The following is a 21907-nucleotide window of genomic DNA, read 5'->3' as shown; positions in this document are numbered from 1 at the left end:
CTGCAATTCCCCTCTGTGGCCTCTGGCTGCCACTGGGGTTGGGAACCTCACCATTTACAAAGAGGAAGAAAAAAATAGCAATAAATGGAGGGAAATGTTTCAGAAAATAAACCACGTGCAACACTTCCAAGAATCAACACATAAACTTATTATACATGAGATCCATAGTTCAATGGTTCTAAGGAGAAGCAAAAGTTATCATAACATAAAAATGGTCCTTTATCAACAGACCACATAGGCCCCCAGGAAATATCCCTTTCATGTTACTAGGTTCTGCTTTGCTGGTCTTAATACAGGTGCCAATAATACAACAGTCAATAATACAGGTGCCAATGAACTAGGAAACACTCGAAAGATGAGGATCAAGACATGAATGAGAGCGACACTGGAGAATTGCTGAATCACACTAAAAAATAACACAACAGAAGTGTCAAAACAGAATATAGAATGATTTATAATCAAAATAGTAAGATACACAGTACAAAAGTGCTCTTTGCTCCCTTTTCCACCACCACCCAACCCCCCCCCCCCCCACACACACACACACACACCAATCCATTCTCCCTTCCTGGACATATGGACTAGAGATGATATTTCCCAGCCTTCTCTGCAGTTAGGTATGGGCATCTAAGTTAAAGCCTACTAAAGAACAAAATTCAATTGAATATATTTAGGTATTTAATCGGCTTTATATAGTGATTCATGAATTGGGCAGTATCCCATCTAGCAACCAGAAGGGAGCTCCAATGAGCTGCACAAAATAGAAGGTTTTCAAGGCAGAAGGAAGGAAGGAAGGAAGGAAGGAAGGAAGGAAGGAAGGAAGGAAGGAAGGAAGGAAGGAAGGAAGGAAGGAAGGAAGGAAGGAGGAAGGGAGGGAGGGAGGGAGGGAGGGAGGGAGGGAGGGAGGGAGGGAGGGACTGTAGGACTAAGAAATTAAGTGGAGTGTTCCAGGCAAGGACAGCTTCCCTAAGAAGAATGCTGGGGTTTTATCAAACAGATCACCTCACCAGTGCTGATCAGGAGATTCCACTCCTGGGAGAGTCTGGAACTGCAGTTAAGCTAGTTACTGCGTTTTGGTTTGGTGACCTAGCTTAAATTGTTTCTTTCCTCAACAAGCCTAAGGGGTATGTGCAGAAGTGAGATATGGATCGTCTTCAATTTAAAGACAAGTGACTTCCCCTGGGTAGAGCATTCTCCGCTTTCCCACCAGCTGGAAAGCGCGGAGGGCAAACTCAGCTTCCCCTATGCATTCCAGGTGTGGAGGAAAAGAGCCACATGCTGACCTGACAAGCTCAGGGGAGGCCTGCATGGCAGTCTTGCAAACTCAGAGACCTAAAATAACCGCAAAAGATGGTTTGAAAATTAAATATCTAACTACAAACAGGTTATAGTGGGTAGTCATGTTCTAGGCCGATATCTCACCTGACAAAGATCAATTTAGATCTTCTTTACTGAGCCCATTGGCCTTCCTGCCTCTAAGATAACATATCTATGAGATGTCTGGGTAACTTGTAACTTCCCTTTTTCTGGAGCCCCTGGGGCACAACCAATTGTGGTGGGTGCCAGGACAGATGCCTCAAATTCCTTCGTTATCATGTTAATTGCTCCTGCACTTCCCGCCATTTTACTTATTATCCAATCCCAGGGGTTTCCCACCGCTTTGCTTTATCCCACCTCGTTACTCCATCAACAATGAATTTCATGTAACCCACCTGTGTCCCTCCTTTGATTGCAATGTATTAATAGAAATGTAACCCGCCATTCTTTGGAGCATTATCTCAATCCATTGAGGTTCTGCTTCACGACAGATATCGACAGTTTGGCTCAAATAAACTCACTAAAATTCTTTACAGATTTCAATGGTTTTGTGTTGGGTTTTTTTTTTTCCGTTAACACTATACATTCCAGGCAACACCCAAAGGAGCCAAAGTGGGAATGAAATGGAACTGGAACCTGGTCTTTGAATGACTTCATGGAGCAGAGCGGCCCCTCCCTCCAGCCTAGACATTGTAAGAAATAAACACACTTCTACCTTATTTTTGAAATTACACATAATCGTTCTTTGTTATAGTGGTTTACCCTTTATTCTACCTAGTAGACACACCCATGCAAAAACTGATTAAGCTTTCTACTGCTTTTGAAAAAAAATGGCCCTCTTTAGATTGTGCTGACAAATTCAAATGAAGTGAAGGAAGTAAAAGTTTATCATGCATTTCCATCAGAAAAAAACTATCTCAAGAAAACAATTAGTACTTGATTCACTCTTTGTTCTAAGAGTTAGCAAGCATAATCTAAGTGGTGCCATATATGAGATAAAATAAACATGTTAAAAGTCTGAATCATACTGGGCTTTTTCTTTTCTCTTACTGCTTGCTATGATATTTAAGTGGATTCACTTTAAGTGACAATATTCTGGCACTAATCCTCCCCAGATGCGGGAATTTCTGACATAAAACAAATACTTCTCTTTTTGCTTCATGCTATTTCAAAGGGAAACAATAACCATTGAAAACAGGCATAAATAGCAAGTATCCCAAGTGAGTACCTTTTATTAGAAAAAAACATAAGAATAAAGAAATTTGGAAATTGTATGTAAAATAATCAAATGCCTATATGTGTTCCCTGACTGCAGTATTCGAAATGGTTTTTAATGAGGACCATATGTCTATGTCAACGTATTTTTTTCCTTATGGTTTTTAAAATAGGAATAGAGAATCCAAGGCATTATTGCATTCAACTGTTTTTACAAGAATGAGAAAGCTTTTTAACAAAATAGTTCAAGAACAAAAAGAATGACTGAGGAGGATTCAATGAAATTTAAAAGTCCTGAGACAACTCAACTAGCTGAAATGTGTGATGAGACACTGTGGCAACACTAACTGGATATTAATAACATTATGGTTTTTGTAACATTGGTTTCCTAATATTAAGATTTGATAAAATCAAGATAGTGTTGAGCCCTGGCTGGTTTGCTCAGTGATTAGAGTAGGGGTGTCGAACTCAATCAGAGAAGGGGCAAAAATCTAAAATCCAGCCTAAATCGCGGGCCGAATGGTTTACTGAACAGTCATAAACTGTCATTGTGATGGAAATGCAGCGGAGTGCAGTGATGACAGCGCGGTGCGGGCCACATTGCAAGGCCTGGCGGGACGGATTTGGCCCACGGGCCTTGTGTTTGACACATGTGGATTAGAGCATTGGCCTGTGGACCTAAGAGTGGCAGGTTCAATTCCAGGTCAAGGGCATGTACCTTGGTGGCAGGTTCCCCAGCCCCAGTAGGGGTGCAAGCTGTAGGCAGCCAACCTATGCGTTTCTCTTACATCGAATTCCCTCTCTCTCTCTCTCTCTCTCTCTCTCTCTCCTTTCCACTCTCTCTACAAATCAATGAGAAAAAATATCCTCAGATAAAGATTTTTTTTAAAAAAAAGATTGTGTTATGCCTTAGCTGGTTTAGCTCAGTAGCTAGAGTGTCAGCCTGAGGACTGAAGGGTCCCAGGTTCAATTCTGATCAAGGGCACATGCCCAGGTTGCTGGCTCCATCCCCAGTAGGGGGTGTGCAGGAAGCAACCAATCAATGATTCTCTCTCATTATTGATGTTTCTATCTCTCTCTTTCTCTCCCTGTCCCTCTGAAATCAATAAAAAAAAATTTTTTTTTAAAGATAGTGTTGGATTGTTTTAGAGTTTTTTGGGTGTGATAATAGTATTGTGTATTTTTTAAGAATTTTCTTTTGCAGCTACATACTGAAAATTTTAGAGGTACAATAATACCTGTGATTTGCTTCATAATTTGGTATGGGGTAGGTGGGTGTACAGACAAAATAAAATTGTTCTTGAGTTGATAACTAGTGAAGCTAAGAGGTAGATACAGGGGTTCATTATACTACTGTTAACGAAAACAAAACAAAACTGAAACCTGTAAAGAATTTTTGTGAGTTTATTTCAGCCAAACTGTCAACATATGCCAGGAAGCACAACCTTAATGGATTGAGATAATGCTCCAAAGAATGGTGGGTTACATTTCTATTTATACATTGCAATCAAAGGAAGGACATAGGTGGGTTACATGAAATTCATTGGTGATGGATTAAGGAGGCAGAAGAAAGCAAAGCGGTGGGAAACCCCTGGGATTGGATAAAAAGTAAAATGATGGACACTTAGGTGGGTGCAGGAACAATAAACTTGATAAAGAAGGAATTTGAGGCATCTGACCTGGCACCCACCACATTTGGTTGTGCCCCAGGGGCTCCAGAAAAGGGGAAGTTACAAGTTACCCAGACATCCCATACATATGTTATCTTAGAGGCAGGAAGGCCAATGGGCTCAGTAAAGAAGATCTGCCAAAACTGGTTTGGGGTTTGGCTCAATGGATAGAGCGTCAGCCCATGGACTGAAAGGTCCAGGGTTCGATTCTGGTCAGGGGCATGTACCTTGATTGCGGGCACAGCCCCAGTGGGGGTGTGCAGGAGGCAGCTGATCGATGTTTCTCTCTCATCCATGTTTCTAACTCTCTATCCCTCTCTCTTCCTCTCGTAAAAAATCAATAAAATATATTTTTTTTTTAAAAAAGAAGAAGAAGAAGGTCTAAGTTGATCGTTGTCAGGTGAAATATCGGTCTAGGACACGACTACCCACTATAACCTGTGTGTAGTTAGATATTTAATTTTCAAACCATCTTTTGTGGTTATTTTAGGTCTCTGAGTTTGCAAGACTGCCATGCAGGCCTCCCCTGAGCTTGTCAGGTCAGCATGTGGCTCTTTTCCTTCACACTACCCTATTTTTGTTTGAAATTTTCCATAACAAAAAATTTTTAAATATGTTGAAGAGCTTTCCTTTAAATGGTTTTCCATGCCCCTGTCATCCAACACTTTAGCACTGAGAATAGAATAAGTCGAAAGGAGAAGGACAAGGAGAAAGGGAACCAAGGCAGACAAGTGAAAGTAAATAAAGGTGGGTGAGCTCTCCTTTATAAGAATGTCTTCCTCGCCCTAACCGATTTGGCTCAGTGGATAGAGTGTCAGCCTGCAGACTGAAGGGTCCCAGTTTCGATTCCAGTCAAGGGCATGTACCTTGGTTGCAGGCACATTCCCAGTAGAGGCTGTGCAAGAGGCAGCTGATCGATGTTTCTCTCTCATCAAAGGTAACCAGCATAACTGAAATCACAGAGCATACGAAAACAAGAAGGCAAATTTGACCAGAAAAATAGTTAACCTTACTTCTAAGGTTGGTGGAGCTCAGTTATTAAAGAGCTGTTATATACGTGATCTCTAAGAGGAAAACAAACAAACTGACAAAAATACTAAGTCCACAGAAAACCTTCTCATATATTACTTATAATAAATAAAAATTACAAACTACGTTCAAAAAGTATCAGGGATATAAAGCAAATAAAAATGTGTGGCTCCTGCCTAGTTCTTTTGGACTCTCACGCTTAAAGCCCAGCAACCAGAGTAAGGGAAGCTTGCGCCAAATGGAAAAGCCACACACAGGTGTACCAGCGGAGAATTCTAGCTGAACTCATCTTTCAAGTCATCCCAGCCTAGGAGCCAGACATATAAAGGGAGAAAACTTTCAGGGGATTCTAAGTTGTCTGAGTCACACCCAGCTATCAAGATTTCAAAGATAAGAGCACATTGTGGAGTCGACATCTTGTGCTGTCCAATCCTTATAGATTCTACTAGAGGTCCATTACATGACATTTGTGGATGGGAGGCCGGGGGGGGGGGGGGGGAGAGGGTTCCCTCAGCCCAGCCTGCACCCTCTCCAATCAATTCAAGACTTCTTGAGGGATGTCCGACTGCTGGTTTAGGCTCGATATCCCTCTAACAATCAGCAGTCGGATATCCCTCTCACTATCCTGGACCGCTGGCTCCTAATCACTCACCTGCCTACCTGCCTAGTCACCCCTAACACCCCCCACCGCCCCCGTTGCTGGCCTGACTGTTCCTCACTGCCCCCCCTGCCAGCCTGGTTGCCCCTAACTGCCCCTCAGTGCCAGCCAATTCGCCCCCAACTGCCCCATCTCTGCCGACCTGGTTGCTCCTAACTGCTCCCCGCCACCAGCCTGGTCACCCCTATTGCTCCACCTGCCAGCCTGGTCACCTCTTACTGCCCCCTCCTGCAGGCCTGGTCATCCCATGCAGCCTGCTTGTTTAGTCATTTGGTCATCCCTCACTAAACCCCCCCTGCTGGCCTGGTTGTAGGCAGCCATCTTGTGAGGGTGTGAGGGTCAATTTGCACATTACCTCTTTATTACATAGGATGAGTATGATAAAATGGTGGTTGCTGTTGTATGCCTTTAAGTGGAGGGTGGTTTGTTATGTAGTAATAGATAACTGAGACATATGATACTATATAATTTTGTTGTTGTTGCTGTTGTTTGTATTTTTTTACATAAAGATTGTTAAATTTATTGGGGTAACATTGGTTTACAGGATTATATAGGTTTCAAATGTGCATTTCTATGATACGTGATCTGCATATTGTATTGTGTGCCTACCACTCAAAGTCAAATCATCTTTTGTCACTTTATACTTGGTCCCTTTTATACTTTATTACCTCCCCCCCTACCTTGATAACCACCATACGTACCCACGGTACAAAACACATATCCCAGGACGGTTGATAAATATAGTTACTTAAATACCACCAAATGTACACAAAATACATTTTAAATTGCCATTTATTTAATACATTTGCTTTACATTACCCTTTAAAATTAAAGTTTCACTGGCTTTAAAAACACAAAAAAAGCAAAATTTCTATCACTTTGCTGAAATCCTAGAATGCGAATCTTGTCTAGGATCTACTGAACTACATTAGCCAACCATCCTAAAGTCTGCTAGTCTATGCAAAAAAAGTGGTATTACCTGCATTGCTGGGTGAAATTGGTACTTTATATTTATCAAAACATCAAGTCATACTGGTATAAAACCTGAACAAGGAAGTGGCACATTAATTCATACTCCCTTCTTAGCTCTCTGCTCAGAACCTGCCCAACTTGCTATCCATATCAAAAATCTAAGAAACTGAATTTACCAGTTTCACCATCATCATAAGAAACACTGAGCACCACCTACAGAGCAGAATGATTCCAAAACGGTACCTTCTCCACAATAGTAGCTGAGTAATAAGCCTAACACAGAGGCACTCAACCTGCCCAGTGTGACAACAATACTCAGATATGTCCCAGTCCTGGCTGTGGCTGAAACTGTCCAAGTGGTGGACATATCCTTTCATTACAAAATTAGAAATAAAATATAGAATGCAAATTTCTCTGAAGTAAGTAATATACAGACTGGTTTATTTTTAAATTCTCAATCCCATTGTCTCTTGCCATCTCAAACATGGCTGGCCTGCTGTTTCCCCCTCTCTTTGATGCCCCTGATCCCTCTATTGGGTCATCCCCTTTGGCAGAGTAGCATCACTTACGTGCCCGGTCATAAACCATTCCCCTGACCTACATTCACCTCCAAATACCAAGTCACTTCTGTTTCCCTTTGCGGCACCAGCTCTTAAAAAATGGAATTAGGATTGCTGTTCCTACTTCTCATCATGAGCTTTCCTCCAAACCCTCCAGTTGGAGTTCTATCTCCAGCATTCCACTATGACCGAAGTCACCAAGGACCTCCTTCTTACCAAACCCATTGATTGTTACTCTGTTATTTTACTTGACCTCAGTTCTTTTTTTTTTCTTTTTCCTTTTTTTTTTACCTGTTCTTATCTGACTTACCACAACTGACCATCCCTCTCTTTGAAATGCGTAACTTTTCTAAGTTCTCTGTGACACCAAGTTTCATGGATTTTTCTCTGATCTCAGAGGCTGTATCTTATGTTCTCAGTCCCATTTATTAGCTTCTATTTTTTTCTGCTTTACTTATAAACACGGGTGTGTACCAAGGCTCTATCCTGGGCTTGCTTTGCTTCTTCATTTATATATTCTTCTCAGGAATGACCTCATCCAATTCCATGGTATGAAATACCATCTGAAATCTACATTTTTAGCCCTGTCCCCAAGAACTTCAGATTTATATATCCAATTGTAAACCAAGCATCTTTATTTAAATCTCAACAGGTATCTCAAACATAAAATGGCTGAAACACAACTCTAGATACTCCCCTAAAACTGGTTCTTTACCTACTCTTTACCATCTGAGCAAATGATCTGACCACCTCTCCACTGCTCAGCCAACATTTTTTATATATATATATATTTTATTGATTTTTACAGAGAGGAAGGGAGAGAGATAGTTAGAAACATCGATGAGAGAGAGTCATCAATCAGCTGCCTCTTGCACACCCCCTACTGGGGATATGCCCGCAACCAAGGTACATGCCCTTGACCAGAATCGAACCCAGGACCTTTCAGTACACAAGCCAACGCTCTATCCATTGAGCCAAACCAGTTTCAGCATCAGCCAACATTTTAAGAGTTACCTTTGATTTATTCCTCTCTTTCATACTTCAAATCTAATCCATCAGCACATTCTTTGGACTGTACCTCCAAAATATTATAGCCCTTCACTCTTCTGGCATTACACAATAGATTGACTGTACTACTGGCCCTGTGTCTTTTCACATTGCTTTATTCCTGTCCTTGAGCAATGCCCTTCCACACTAACTGTGGGTAAACCATGTCACTTTCTTGGTCCAATGGGATAGCAGCAAACTTAACACAGGTTAAGGCTTAAAAATCTGCCTGCTTGTTTGTACTTTTTCTCTTACTTTTTTTGTGATTACCATGAATATATGACCTTGCTAGCCTATTAGAGAGATGTAACATAAACACAGAGGAGAGCAGAGTTGTCCCAGCCATCTTAGCTGAGGTCATCCTAGACAGTCAATAGCTATCTGCCCCCCCCCCCCCCAAATACATCAGAAACCCCAGCAACATCACAGAGCTGCCTACCTGACCTACATTTGATTAGAGACACATGGGCAAGACCAGTCACAATCAGCTGAGCCTGGTCCAGATCAGCAGAACTACCCAGACGTCCCATTAACTGATGAACAAAAACAAATCCTTATGTCTATACACCACTGAGTTTCTGGGGATGTTTGTTACTTGTCATTACTGGGGCAATTAATTGACATAGCCACCATCATCCCTAGTCAGGACTATTGCAATATCCTCCTAAGAGGGCTCACTATTTCTTTCCTCATCTTGTTATAATCCTCTCTCCATTTCATCAATCAACACAACCTTATAAAAGCATAAGTCAGTTCATGTCCTAAGTCCTCCAATGGTTTCCTCGCACCTAGACTAAAACCCAATTTTTGTAACCTAGCGTAACACCTACTGGTATTGTGATGTATTTATTTTTGTTTCTAAGAGTTCTTCTTTTGGAGCTTCATACTGAAAATTTTAGGGGTAAAATAATGCCTGTGATTTGCTCTATACTCTGGTAAGGGTATTCCAAATTGTCCCTTCTCCCCAAAAAATAGAATGAGTGTAGACCTAGAACCAAATGAGTTGGGGTTCTGGCTCTGGTTCTGCCCCTAACTAACTGGGTGACTTTGGACCAAGTAACCAACTTCTGAGGCCTAAAAGTTACCTTGTCATCAGCTATGTCTATGCCGAAGGCAGGAGGTGCAGGAAACATTCTTCAAAGAAGTTGGGGCACTGGTGTAACATGGAGACATGGGGGCAGAGAGACAGGCAGTCAATCACTCCATTCTGTTCCAGAGCACAAACAAGAATATCTAAACACCTTAACTCAAGGTTTCCCAAATTGTGTTTCTCAAAACCTGTCAGATTATACCAGTCTGGGGCAATTAATTGACATAGTTTGCCTAATCCCCTAAAGGCCATGGCATTGGCTGATTTTATTCTCTTCTGTGGGACCAGTGGCCAGCACAGTGCCAAAAACATACTATCATAATATGTGCTTACCACATGCTTGCTGAATGAATGAATAAATATATTCAGGTAAAGCTGGGTTGAACAATGTCAAACTGGTTTCTTGTGTGCATTTCTGAGCCTTTAATACATGAATAGACTCTATGAATCATACAGCATGCAGCGTTTCCCAACCTTATTTGATCATAGAACTCATTCTATTTCCCTTGAACCTTATTTATATCTCCAGTAGTTGTAGTCTTCTATAAATCAGTTTGAGAAACATCTTAAGCTTACATAATTTAAGTCACTTTTACCGTCATGAAATAAAGTTTCCTATCTTTATGCATAAAGGTAATTAAAAGACCAACTAATTTGATTCATATCTACTATGCAGCTGTTTTCTCCCAGCATCCTACATCTTCAAATCTCCCATCACCAGGCAGGGCCTCAATCTCGCCCATCTCCTAAGCAGCAGGTGTCTAGTCAGGTTTCTCAACTCTGCTCCCTGCCCCCTCACACCCCTTCTTCCACTACTGTTTCTCTCTGCCTCTGTAGTCATATTATAAACTTTCTTAAACTGTTTTAATTACTCCCCTTCTCCCTTTACAATCAACCCAGCAAACTTTTGATCTTGTCATTGACAATATCATCCCACCTCTGAAAAGTTTCCAAAGTACTTCTTCTCCCTTTTGTAGTAAAGTCTGTTTCTTCCTTTGCATTCTCCACATTGAACCCTCCTTAGGATCATGCCTTAATTTTAAGTAAATATAATCATGTCATATTCCTCTTCCCTTCCTACTACTTATTTCCAAGTGCTCAAGCAAGTAAATGTCCCGACATTTTCATATCTCCATGCTTTTGCTTGAGTTGTTCTCTCTGCCTAAAAGATCACCTGTTGAAATCCTATTCATTTTTTAAGATCCAGATCACAAGTAATCTCTTTCGTGAAATCTCCTTTATTTTCCACTCGTACCACAATGAATGACTCCCTTCTACTGCCCCCAGGCAACTGCACCACTCATCTGAGACATATAAAGTTAGTCTTAGACATATAAAGTTATGGGTGCAGAGATGGCAGAGTTGGGAGAGAAGACCAGGAACCAGGTAAGTCTTCAGGGACAATGCCCAAGAGGTTGGTGGCAAAGGGGGAGACCAGGAGGTTATTTGCATGAATCGCTTGCCCTCTAAATTAGGAAAAGGGGCTTTTTATGACCTGCAGGCGGCACAGCAAAGCCAGAGGAAGGCCACAGCAGAGAGAGCTGCAGAGAAAGAGTGTTCTCATTCTGTGCGGAGGCTGGGGGTGTGGGAGAGTTGATTCACAATGGAACAATGCTCTCAGAGGGGCCCCGGAAAGATTTGGGAGGAAGCCAGTGGAAGGATGGAAGTTCAGAATCATAGGGGAGTGGAGAGCTCATAAGAAAACAGCTGATCAGAAAGGTTGGGAGCCAAGGAAAAGAGGCAAAACCATGGCCAACGCTGGCTGAGATCCCAGCTGGTGTCAGAGGCCAGATGAGTTAGGCGTTCAACAGTTTTTGATCAGCATTCAAAAGGAGGCTGATGAGTAATTTTTCCAATGTCTATGAAGAACAGATTTCTCTAATGCTCATGGCACAGTTCTTCATCTTGTGTGAGGGAAGGGTGGAGGGCGTGTGAGGAAGGGTTAGGTGTGGTATCTCCTTTCACTAGGGCAGGGTTCACAGGCCTAAAAGAGAGGAAGTCCATCAGGAACAATTCACAGGGATCCCAGGCCTCCGGGCATGCCACAGGCAACAGCAGGCACCAAGGCCCAAGGAGGAGTGAGCTCACCCAAAAGTAGATAGAGAATGGCCGTGTGGAATCCACAACAGAAAAAGTCATCTTCTGAAAAGTATGCATATCCGGCAGGCTCCTTCAACCGCAAGTAACTAGGTTGAAGCAGACAACGAAAGGAAATGGCTGGCTCACGTGACAGAGAAGTCCTGGAATGCTTCTGGCCACACCTGAATCCTAGGGTTCACATGGTGCTGCCTGTGCTCCCACCACCACTCCCTGCTGCTCCCCACTGCGTGCCGGCCTCAGTCATCCTCCCCTACTTCAAACATCTTCCTGTATAGAAGGGAAAGAGGGCCACTAGGAGCTCCAGGGTCCCTCACTCTAGCTCAGGGGTCTTCAAACTACGGCCCGCGGGCCACATGCGGCCCGCAGAGGAGTTTGATCCGGCCCGCCAGGTTTTTTGGGCAGTGAGCGCAGCCGAGGTGTTACAGTAGGAATTAGTAGTTCATATAGTCTGGACCTCCAGCTCTCTGAGGGACCGTGATCTGGCCCCCACTTTAAAAAGTTTGAGGATGCCTGTTAGCAGCAAAAAAATTCCCAGAGGAAAATAATGCCTCCTTTCCTAAACTGGAGCCGAAAAGGAGCCTGGTTGGAGTGACCCTCCGCCATGGGCTAACCTCAGAACCAACCACTCGGTCAGGTGGACACCGTTCTCAGATTGGCCAAAGCTGAGTTAAAGGGCCACGCCTGGGGTTAGCGTGTACCCCACCCAAACCACGCGGACTGGGAGGAAGACATGCCCCAGAGGAAGGAGTCTGGGAAAACAGTAAGTCCTCCAGAGTGGTCATTTGTCAGTCAGGTTCCAGATCCCAAAAGAGAAGCCTCGTCCTGCTAGTTAAAGAACAGAAGGGCTTTGAAGTCAGACAGAACTGGTTTTAAATTTTAGCTTTGACACGTAATAGCTGTGTGACCTCGGGTAAATTACTTCATTTCCCAGTGCCTCCATTTCCTCCTTATAAAATGGGGATAATAGTGCCTACCTCCTTGAGATGCCTGGAAAGATTAAATAAAATAATGTACATAAATGGCTAGGCGTAATGCTTGACACAAAGTGATCAATAAATGGTAGTTCCTGTTAGTAATAATAAAAAGAATGGCAATTATTTTTATTTAAGACAAAGGGTGAGCTGTGATGAGGTGAAAGACAGCCATGTCGGCATCTGGATAAATCAGCCCCAGGTCTCGTTTCACTAAGGGAAACTGAGGGCACAATACAGGGGGGGCCTGAATGGACACTGAGATACAAATTCACATCGATAAATGAGTTAAGCACCTATTTGTGTCAGGAACTAGAGATATGATTATGAGTAAGACATATGGCTCCATTTCTCTCTCACCAATATTTCTATCTCTCTGTCCCTCTCCCTTCCTCTCTCTTTAAAAAATCAATAAAAACATAACTTTAAATGTTTTTTTAAAATAAAAAATAAAAGCTTTAAAAAAAAAAAAAAAAAAAAAAAAAAAAAAAGACATAGGACTCCAAGGTAAACTACCATGAAGAGTGACTACAATGAAGCTTTGTGACACTATTTGGGGGAGAAGCGGACAGGTTGACTGAAGTTGCTTCCTTACTTTCAACCACAGGATGTGGGCACTGGGTCAGTGCTGAGTGTACAAGAGAACAATGCCTGGGCCCAACTGTTGGAATGCTGGGAAGGAACAGAAGGGCTCCAGTCACCCCGCACCCACTCTATCTCACCCCCAAAAAAACCACATTTGCATGAATTAGGAAAAAGAATCTCTTCCTTTAAAAAGTTTACTTCCATCTTTCCAGAAACTGCCATAGTAAATAAACAAATCTACCATATGGACAATGTGAATGGCACCCCAGAGTTTTGCAGTGTATAACTAGCACAGCTGTACTATGGCAGCCCTGGGCTAGGCAGGGAAGATGACATGGGGGTTGAGAGAAGTTAGGGGTGCTAATGGAATATCTGGGAATCCCTGAGCTTTTGGAATCCCTGAGCTTTTGGAAACAGAATACAAACTTTTTTTTTTTTTTTTTCAAATTATAAGAGAAAGTTTATTTAGAAAGTCATAGAGGGTCGAAACTGGTTTGGCTCAGTGGATAGAGCATTGGCCTGCGGACTAAAAGGTCCCAGGTTCAATTCTGGTCAAGGGCATGTACCTCGGTTGCGGGCACATCCCCAGTTAGGGGGTGTGCAGGAGGCAGCTGGTTGATATTTCTCCCTCATTGACATTTCTAGCTCTCTATATCCCTCTTCCTTCCTGTCTGTGGAAAACCAATAGGATATTTTTTTTTTTTTTAAGGAAAGTCATAGAGGAAGAAAGAAGTGAGCCAGCTGGGCTGCATGGGCTCAGGAAACAAGTTACAGAAGTAAAAGAAGGCCCTTGAGGAAAGGGGTGGGGAAAAGCTCAAGAGAAGAGCATGCCAACAGAGAATAAAATAAGTTCTGCTGTTCAGTTGCACTGTTCAATATGATAGCCACGCACCACAAATGGCTGTTGAGCATTTGAAATGTGGCTAGCACAACCCAGGAACTAATTTATTTTATTTTAATTAATTTTAATTAAAAAGGTAAAACTGAACTAGTATAAAATATTTTGCCATGAGCCACAAGTTTATATTGTTTGTAAGGACTACAAATGATATTGTATTGCACTGTATTGTATTGCTCATATCCTGAGTTGCTTCTAATATCTCATTAGTAATTTTATATGATTATATAACATTATAGTATTTTTTTATATAGTGGGTTACACAAAGCACATTATTAAAATTAATTCTGCCTATTTCATTTTGCCTTTTTAATATGACTACTACCGGTAGCAATTTTTAAATTATATTTCTGACTCAGACTATTTCTGTTTGACAGTGCTGCTATGAAGACATCTTAGATCAAGAGGGTTAAGGGGCTTGGAATGATACCCAGAGGGAGAGAAGAGGAACATAGACCAGTGTGTATAACTCAGTAAAGCTCTAAGAGTACCTTTTGAATAACTGTTGTGTTGATTCTAGCTCCATCACTTAACAAAACTCCCTGCATCTCCTTGTGCTCAGGCTCTTCCTTGCCTGGCACATCTCCTGTGCTCCATAAACACTAACTATTGAGGGAGGGGTCACTATGTGGGAATAAGGATGATGCAAATGAATGGTCTCCCTGGATCACTAGCCTGAAGAGTTGCATGAGGGCTTTTACTCAATCTTGAATAAAAACATATTTGCTTTTCTCTACGTTCATTATGTCTTTCTAGCATACCGAAGAAACTATTTTAAATGCTAAAGCGTCATGAAAACAGGGTATCATGGCATTTCTGAGTTATTAGTTGGTTTTCGTTTTTGTTCCAAGGCATACACTTACTAACATCTTCCGTTAAGAGTTTACAATGACATCTGGATCTCTTTCTTGAGGAAAAATTCGATGCTCATCTGCATGTACAGATGGATTTTTTCTGTAAATGACTTCTTTACCACGTCCCTGCCATTTTGCATGGAGCTGAGACAAGCAGTTTGACGTGTTAGTGTCCCAATAGGTTCACGTTGACAGTAAACTTAGAGTTTACACCATGTACTCCTTCTTTTGCATTATTTTTTAAAATAAAAATAATAAGACTAGTTTACTCATATTTATATCCTGAAAATTGTCCATCCATACCTGTCTTTGTCCCCTCCTGTTTGGTAAAAGCATTTCTCCCAACCTCCCACTGACACAGTTTGTTTAACAGCCTTTGTGGAGTCTTTCCAAAGTCACTTTGAAAATCAGTTTATCCCTAGCTTCTTTAATTACTTAATGCTCTTTAAAAATTCTAGTAAATCTGTCAAACATGATTCTTCCCCTCCCCCCCTACAAAGAAGTAGCCTTCCCACTAAAAGTTTGTATTTTCTTAAAAACTGTTAAATCCATTTTTCTGACAAATATACACTCACGCAGAATTTATTTTCAATTCCACTTGTTCCACAAAATCCAGGAAAAAATTCCTTGGACACATACTACCTTAAGTTTACCCTCAGGTTCTCAGCAAGCCATTAACCTCTCTGGGGCTCACTTTTCTCATCTATATAATGGGCGTGCTATAGATGCCCTTTGCCAAACAGAGCAGGCCATCTCATTATTCATGAATGTGTGTAAAACACTTTGTGAGAAAAGCTCAAAGTCCTTTACAAGCAGGAGGCCATGAATCTTTCTGAAGTGAACTGTTAATTATGTGTCATTATGCTTTGTTTAATAGGTGGAAAACCTGAGGCCTGGGAACACAATACCAGTTAATAGCTGACTTAGAAATCTAGCCCAATCTCCAAACATTAAACAGAAAGATTGGGGGGGGGGGGGGGGGGGAGAAGAGAATGTAATTAGGAATTCACTCTGCTCTAGTTCTTTATCAAGACTCGCTAATAATGCAAAATTCCCTTACCTTACTGGCTGCCCTGCCCCTCCCATTTCCTCCTGAATGCCAGGAATGGGGAAATGGGTGGGAGGGTTGGAGTTCCCTGTGGAACTATAATGCCCTCCCGGCTGCTTACAGGAAGGTTCATGAACCCTAGACCAAGCGCTAAGGTCAAATATAACATCATCACAACAGATAATATAATCACCTCTCCACCTTTTGTTACTGATTCCTGGACACTTTTCCTACCAAACATGCAACAAAATGAAATGAGACTCTAGACATACCCTGTTTCCCCGAAAATAAGACAGTGTCTTATATTAATTTTTGCTCCCAAAGATGCGCTAGGTCTTATTTTCAGGGGATGTCTTATTTTTCCATGAAGAAGAATACGGTACACATTTATTGTTAAATGAAAATAAAGGAAGTTTATTACCTGTATACAGTACCTTAGTACGGTAGTTGTCAACACAAACCAGACAAACTGTGAATCCTACAGTATCAAGCAGTATCAAGAATTTACTCATTTATTCAGTGACAATCATGTTGTCATCTTCTGGATTGTCATCTTCTGGAACATCATCATAACAATCCAATTGAATTTCTTGTGACTCCATTTCCTTCAGGATCAGTGGACCAAATCTCTCATGTTTAGCAATAGCACTGTCTTTAAATGAGTACTTCTTTATATATATATATATATATATATATATATATATATATATATATATATTTTATTGATTTTTCACAGAGAGGAAGGGAGAGGGAAACATTGACCAGCTGCCTCTTGCACACCCCCTACTGGGGATGTGCCCGCAACCAATGTACATGCCCTTGACCGGAATCGAACCTGGGACCTTTCAGTCCGCAGACCGATGCTCTACCACTGAGCCAAACCGGTTTCCGCTAAATGAGTACTTCTTGTCAAGGTAGCCTGCTTGCAGTGCATTTGCAATGCAACTGTCAGTGATTTTCTCCCATGAATTCTTCACCCAAGTCACAACTTCTTGCAGTTTAGGTTTCACAAAGTTTCCACGCTGATTTCTCTCCATTCTATTTTCAATGTAGTCATTAATTTCCATGCGCAAATTGTCTTTGAATGGCTTGTTTATTGCAATATCAAGAGTCTGGAGATAGGCCTTATTTTCGCGGGATGCCTTATATCAATGTTTTCAGCCTTTTTTGGGCAAAGGCACACTTGTTTCATGAAAAAAATCACGAGGCACACCACCATTAGAAAATGTTAAAAAATTTAACTCTGTGCCTATATTGACTATATATAAAGTAATTCTCTTGAATAGGAATCAAATAAACACAAAGAAAGTATTTTATAATTACTTTATTATGAAATATTAAGTAAACAAAATAGTGAAAAATTATAAAATTCTTGTCTTGTCTGCACCTACGGCACACCAGGCAACATCTCGTGGCACACTAGTGTGCCGCCGAACAGCGGTTGAAAAACGCTGATCTAGAAGATTCATTCAGTGCATTAAGCATTGATCAAGCACTGTGCTCTCCCTTAGGAGAGTTTACAATCAGCTAAAGACAAAAAGAACTTATGTGAAGCACTTAGCACAGTAGAGCGAAACTAGGCTGCATGGAAAGAGAGGTTGCAATGGCTTCTAATGTTTCATTTAGTGAAGGAAGAACACCTGTGGACACACAGAAGCAGGAAGGAGCACTGCAGGTAATCCTGTTGGCCACGCTTTCATTCCTAATGGTCCCTAGTGGGTTCTAGCAAAGTACATGTTTTCCAACCATCTCACCCTTCACTGTCACCCTCCAGAGAGCGAGTCACTCCTGCACCTCCCGCTCCATAGCAACTGCAGCCCTGGTGTTTCCTGTATTCCCAATGCATAGCCACCACCCTGGGAGCAGAGCTTGGCTTTTTCCTTACAGATAAGGAGGTTGGGGAACAATGCTCGTCCTATTTCAGTGGAAGTTGACTTGTCATCATTCCTCTGTGGGCAACCATAAAGTCAGGTTGATAGTATCAAGCTGCTGGTGTAGAAGGCCTTTAGAAGTCACTGTGCCCTAAGGGAGCCTGAGGAATGGATGACTCAACTGGTGAAACAGGATTGGGAAATGTGTGATGGTCTGGAGGAGCAGTCCTCTCTGCTCAGAAACAGGAACTTGGTGCACATTCCAAGAAGGGCATGAGCTTTGAAACAGGAAGAGAGGGTGCTGCTGCTTGTAAGGCAATTGTGCGACAAAGTGGCCTTCAGAAGCAAACAATGATAATTTCCATCCAGGCCACAGGGCCACCCATGACACCAGGCCCGCCTTTATGATTAAAATACTAGAGTGACAGAAGCTGAGCTTCCTTGAGAGGCTACAGAGTCGGAGGCCGAGGTGATGGGATAAGTCCTCATAGACAAAGTGAATTTGAGAAATAGAAACAAGGGCTCTATGACCAATAACTATATACTTACTATCTAAGCTAGGGCTAGAGAGCTTCCCCATGACAACTGTGACCGATTGGGAATGGATGCTGAGAATGGTAAAAGAAGGAATCTGAGGTCTCACCTGGACTCGGAGAGAGAATATGTCCAGACTGGTCAGAAAATGTTTATTACTGGTAAAGCAGGGAAAAGGGCAGTACAGTGCCATGACTGAACCATCTACTCTCTGTAGAGATTAGTTGAGAAATCTATAATTCCTCTAAACAAAAGAAAATGTAATTTTCTAAACCACAGTAACTGTGGTCATCTGAGCTCTGAGTTGAGTAGTCAAAGGTGGTGGGAAAGTTCATAGTTATAACTCAATCCAAGGAAGGACTGGTTGAGCTAGAGTAGAGACAATAAGTTGAGGCCAGGGGAACACAAGTTTGGAGATGGAGGCAAGGACTAAGCCCCTCACCTCTGGGTTCTTTTCACCAAAGCTATTATTCTCGTGGCATAACCACATGGTACAGAGTAACTTTACAACTGCCAGTGACCATGGGCCAATTTCACTTCTTTCTAACACAGCTTATGACCCTAATCGAACCAAGGCAGGTACCCCCCTAAGCAGCTGATCTGAGTTCAATTTCAGTTGCTCCACTTTGCCTGTGTAGCCTGGGTAAGAGGGCATTAGTAAGAGCTCTGAAACAAGTGACACTGTTGTCAGCAGAGAGTTAACTGAGCATCCATGAGGAACGCAGCACAAAGCTTGAGGATCAACACTCCTATCAACCATGTGGACCAAGTCTCCCTGTCCTGTCCAATAAGGTGATTCTCCCCAAGGATGGCAACTGGGGAGGGGGAGGGCCCACCAGGAGCTAGAAGAGAGCGGGTAGGCACCAACCCCATATACCTGAGGAACCAGTAGGCGAGGTGTCCTTGGAGACCCAAGGCCCAGACTCCCAGCACTCTGGATGCTCAGAAGACGACCAACAATTCTTTCCCAAGCATTAAGGTGTCCAGACACTGCCCACAATCCCTTCAACCATCTTGTCAAGGGCCAGCTTCAGGGAAAGTTAAGCCACCATTCGCTGAGCTTTGCTATGATTTGATAAAGCATGGCTCCTGCCTGAGAGTAACTATTAGCTGAGAAAACATGACTGTCTTGGTCTTGATACAGAATAAATAGGCACACTTCAGGTTGAAAGTGTAGAACATCCTATATAATAAAGAGGTAATATGCTAATTGACCCTCACACCCTCACAAGATGATGGCACCCACAGCCACAAGATGGTGGTGCCCAGTCCCCTCAGTCCTGCCAGCAGTGAATTTTCAGGTGAACATTACCTTTTTAAAAAATTCTTACCCAAAGATCTGATTATTTCTTTTAGACCATCTGTTCTCAGAGAACAGGCCTAAGCCAGCAGGTGGGCATCCCCCAGGGGTCCCAGACTGTAAGAGGGTGCAGGCTGGGCTGAGGGACCCCATGCACATAAATTTTCATGCACTGGGCCTCTAGTACATTAATATCCTATATTCTAATCAGGAAGATATAAAAAGTAGCTTAAGGACCTATGTGGGGCAAAGGTGTTGCCAATTAAGCACAGCACTGATTTGCATGTGTTTACTATACAGTTCCACAAGCCATCCTTCTGAGAAGAATCAAGTTCATTAACAGAAACACACTGCAGTAAGCATGAGTTGGCAAGAGTAGTAATATATTGAGCAGATTAATTGGAGTATGGGGAGTCTAGATCTTCCCTAGACACTGAAAAAGTAACTAAATTTAAAAAATACTTTCAAATACATAATGAGAAGATTACACACACTTCTCTTTTCTCCATATAAATCATAGCATTTCCTACCACTTGTGATTCTTGCCGACTAAGGAGCTACCAGTGCCACAAATTAACCTGCTAATCACTAAACTCATTTAGGAAGCTCATTGGTTTGTCGGGTTTTTTTTCTCCCCAGCTCTTTAAGGGGAGAACCATCTGGAAGAGAACAAACTCTCAGAATTTCCTAAGTGGAAAAAGGGGCACTCACTGGAAAAAAAAAAAAAAAAAAAAAACCACAGGCTATATGCCCAAAACGCTTAACTGTCTTGGATCGCCTTCAAACCCAGTAGCCACCAACCATCCCGTTGTGACCAGTTCCCACTGAGATCGAGCCTTCGCATCAGATATGCCGGTTTCCAACCAACGAATGACCACAGAGGAGACGATTTCCAAACCCTGAGGTTAGGATTCGAGGAAAGGGGCACACTCCTGGGTCACGGCCCTAGTTTTTCCGATACATGCATCCCCCGAACCCCTGTGTGTGTTTGTTGTTGTTGTTGTTGTTGTTGTTTGTTTGTTTTAATGTATTTTATTGATTTATTGATTTTTTACAGAGAGGAAGGGAGAGAGATAGTTAGAAACATAGAAGAGAGAGAAATATCGACCAGCTGCCTCCTGCACACCCCCCACTAGGGATGTGCCCGCAACCCAGGTACAAGCCCTTGACCGGAATCGAACCCGGGACCCTTCAGTCCGCAGGCCGACGCTCTATCCACTGAGCCACACCGGTTTCGGCCGAACCCCTATTTTTAAGATTCAAATACAACTTCCTAGAAAGAGAGAGAGAGAGAGAGAGAGAGAGAGAGAGAGAGAGAGAGAGAGAGAGAGAGAGAGAGAGAGAGAGAGCGCTTGGAGGGGCGAGGCGCTCGGACACGTGCAGTGAGGAATGTCTCCGTGGATGCTGCCAACTTTCACCCCAGCCCGCGCAGCCGCCCAAGCAGAAAGGGGGCTCTCCCCCGCCGCGCGGCTGGGCAGCGAACCCGGCGCCGAACTCGCCCCGAGCAGAGCGGCCTCGGCCGGGGAAAGGGGCGGCTGCTCCTGGGAGAGGCCAGCGCCGGAGGCCGGAGGCGGAGAGGCGGCGGCCGCCGGGACCGCGCACCTGTCCCGTCTCCGGACCTTCGGGGGCCGGGTCCCTCCCCGCGGTGCCGCGCCCGCGCTCACAGCTCACCGCGGGGCGCAGGAGAGAGAGACGCTTCCTCGTTCCACGAGGGTTGGTCCCTGGTCAGTCTCCGAGCGCGAGAAAGCCATCTCGCCCCGCGCCCATCCCCGGCCCGCGTTGTCCCGCCCCCACCCGTCCCCGTCCCTTAGGGCCGCAGCCCCGGCCCCGGGCAGCCCTGCGGACCGCGGCGCCCTTACCTGGCTGGAGCGCGCCGGCTGCGCGGAGGCCCGGAGAGTGTGAGGTCCGGCGGGCGCCGCCGAGTCCTGAGCTCGGCGCTCGCCAGCCCCGCCCCCGGCCGCCCCGCCCCGTCCTCCCATAACCCCGCCCCTTTCCCGGATGCCCCGCCCTGGCCCCCAGCCGCCCCGCCCAGTCCTCCCATAGCCCCGCCCCCTTTTACTACTGCAGGTGGGACCGGTTCTCCGCCCCGCCTGCCGCCCCTTTGAGACCGGAGGCCGGAGTGGGTCCCAGCAGCGTCCCGGCCCCGCAGGTCTGCCTAGGTTTTGGGGAAGTCCCAGGAGCGTCCCCG

The 21907-nt window shown here is 43.5% G+C and overlaps 1 protein-coding gene across 7 annotated transcripts in view; it reads right to left on the bottom strand.

The window, feature by feature from the left end:
- TEC (tec protein tyrosine kinase) overlaps positions 1-21682 on the bottom strand; it is a 119029-nt gene extending 97347 nt beyond the window's left edge. For 5 of the 7 annotated variants that reach the window (XR_004984179.2, XM_036416902.2, XM_036416939.2 and 2 more), the window contains exons 1-2: positions 21579-21682; positions 9554-9675 (exon numbers count right to left, since the gene is read on the bottom strand). Coding sequence is in view for 5 of the 7 variants with exons in the window: in XM_036416902.2 (XP_036272795.1) it covers positions 9554-9601 (48 nt within the window). In the remaining 2 variants the exon portion in view is untranslated. The remainder of the gene's footprint in view (positions 1-9553; positions 9676-21578) is intronic. The other 2 variants (XM_036416912.2, XM_036416922.1) reach the window with 2 other exon arrangements.
- Positions 21683-21907: the final 225 nt, after the last annotated feature.

The sequence above is a fragment of the Pipistrellus kuhlii genome, unplaced genomic scaffold (genome assembly GCF_014108245.1).
Source record: "Pipistrellus kuhlii isolate mPipKuh1 unplaced genomic scaffold, mPipKuh1.p scaffold_m20_p_1, whole genome shotgun sequence".
In the NCBI taxonomy this organism is placed as follows: Eukaryota; Metazoa; Chordata; class Mammalia; order Chiroptera; family Vespertilionidae; genus Pipistrellus; species Pipistrellus kuhlii.
Note: the sequence above shows the minus strand (reverse complement) of the source record. Positions and strands in the feature narration are given on the sequence as shown.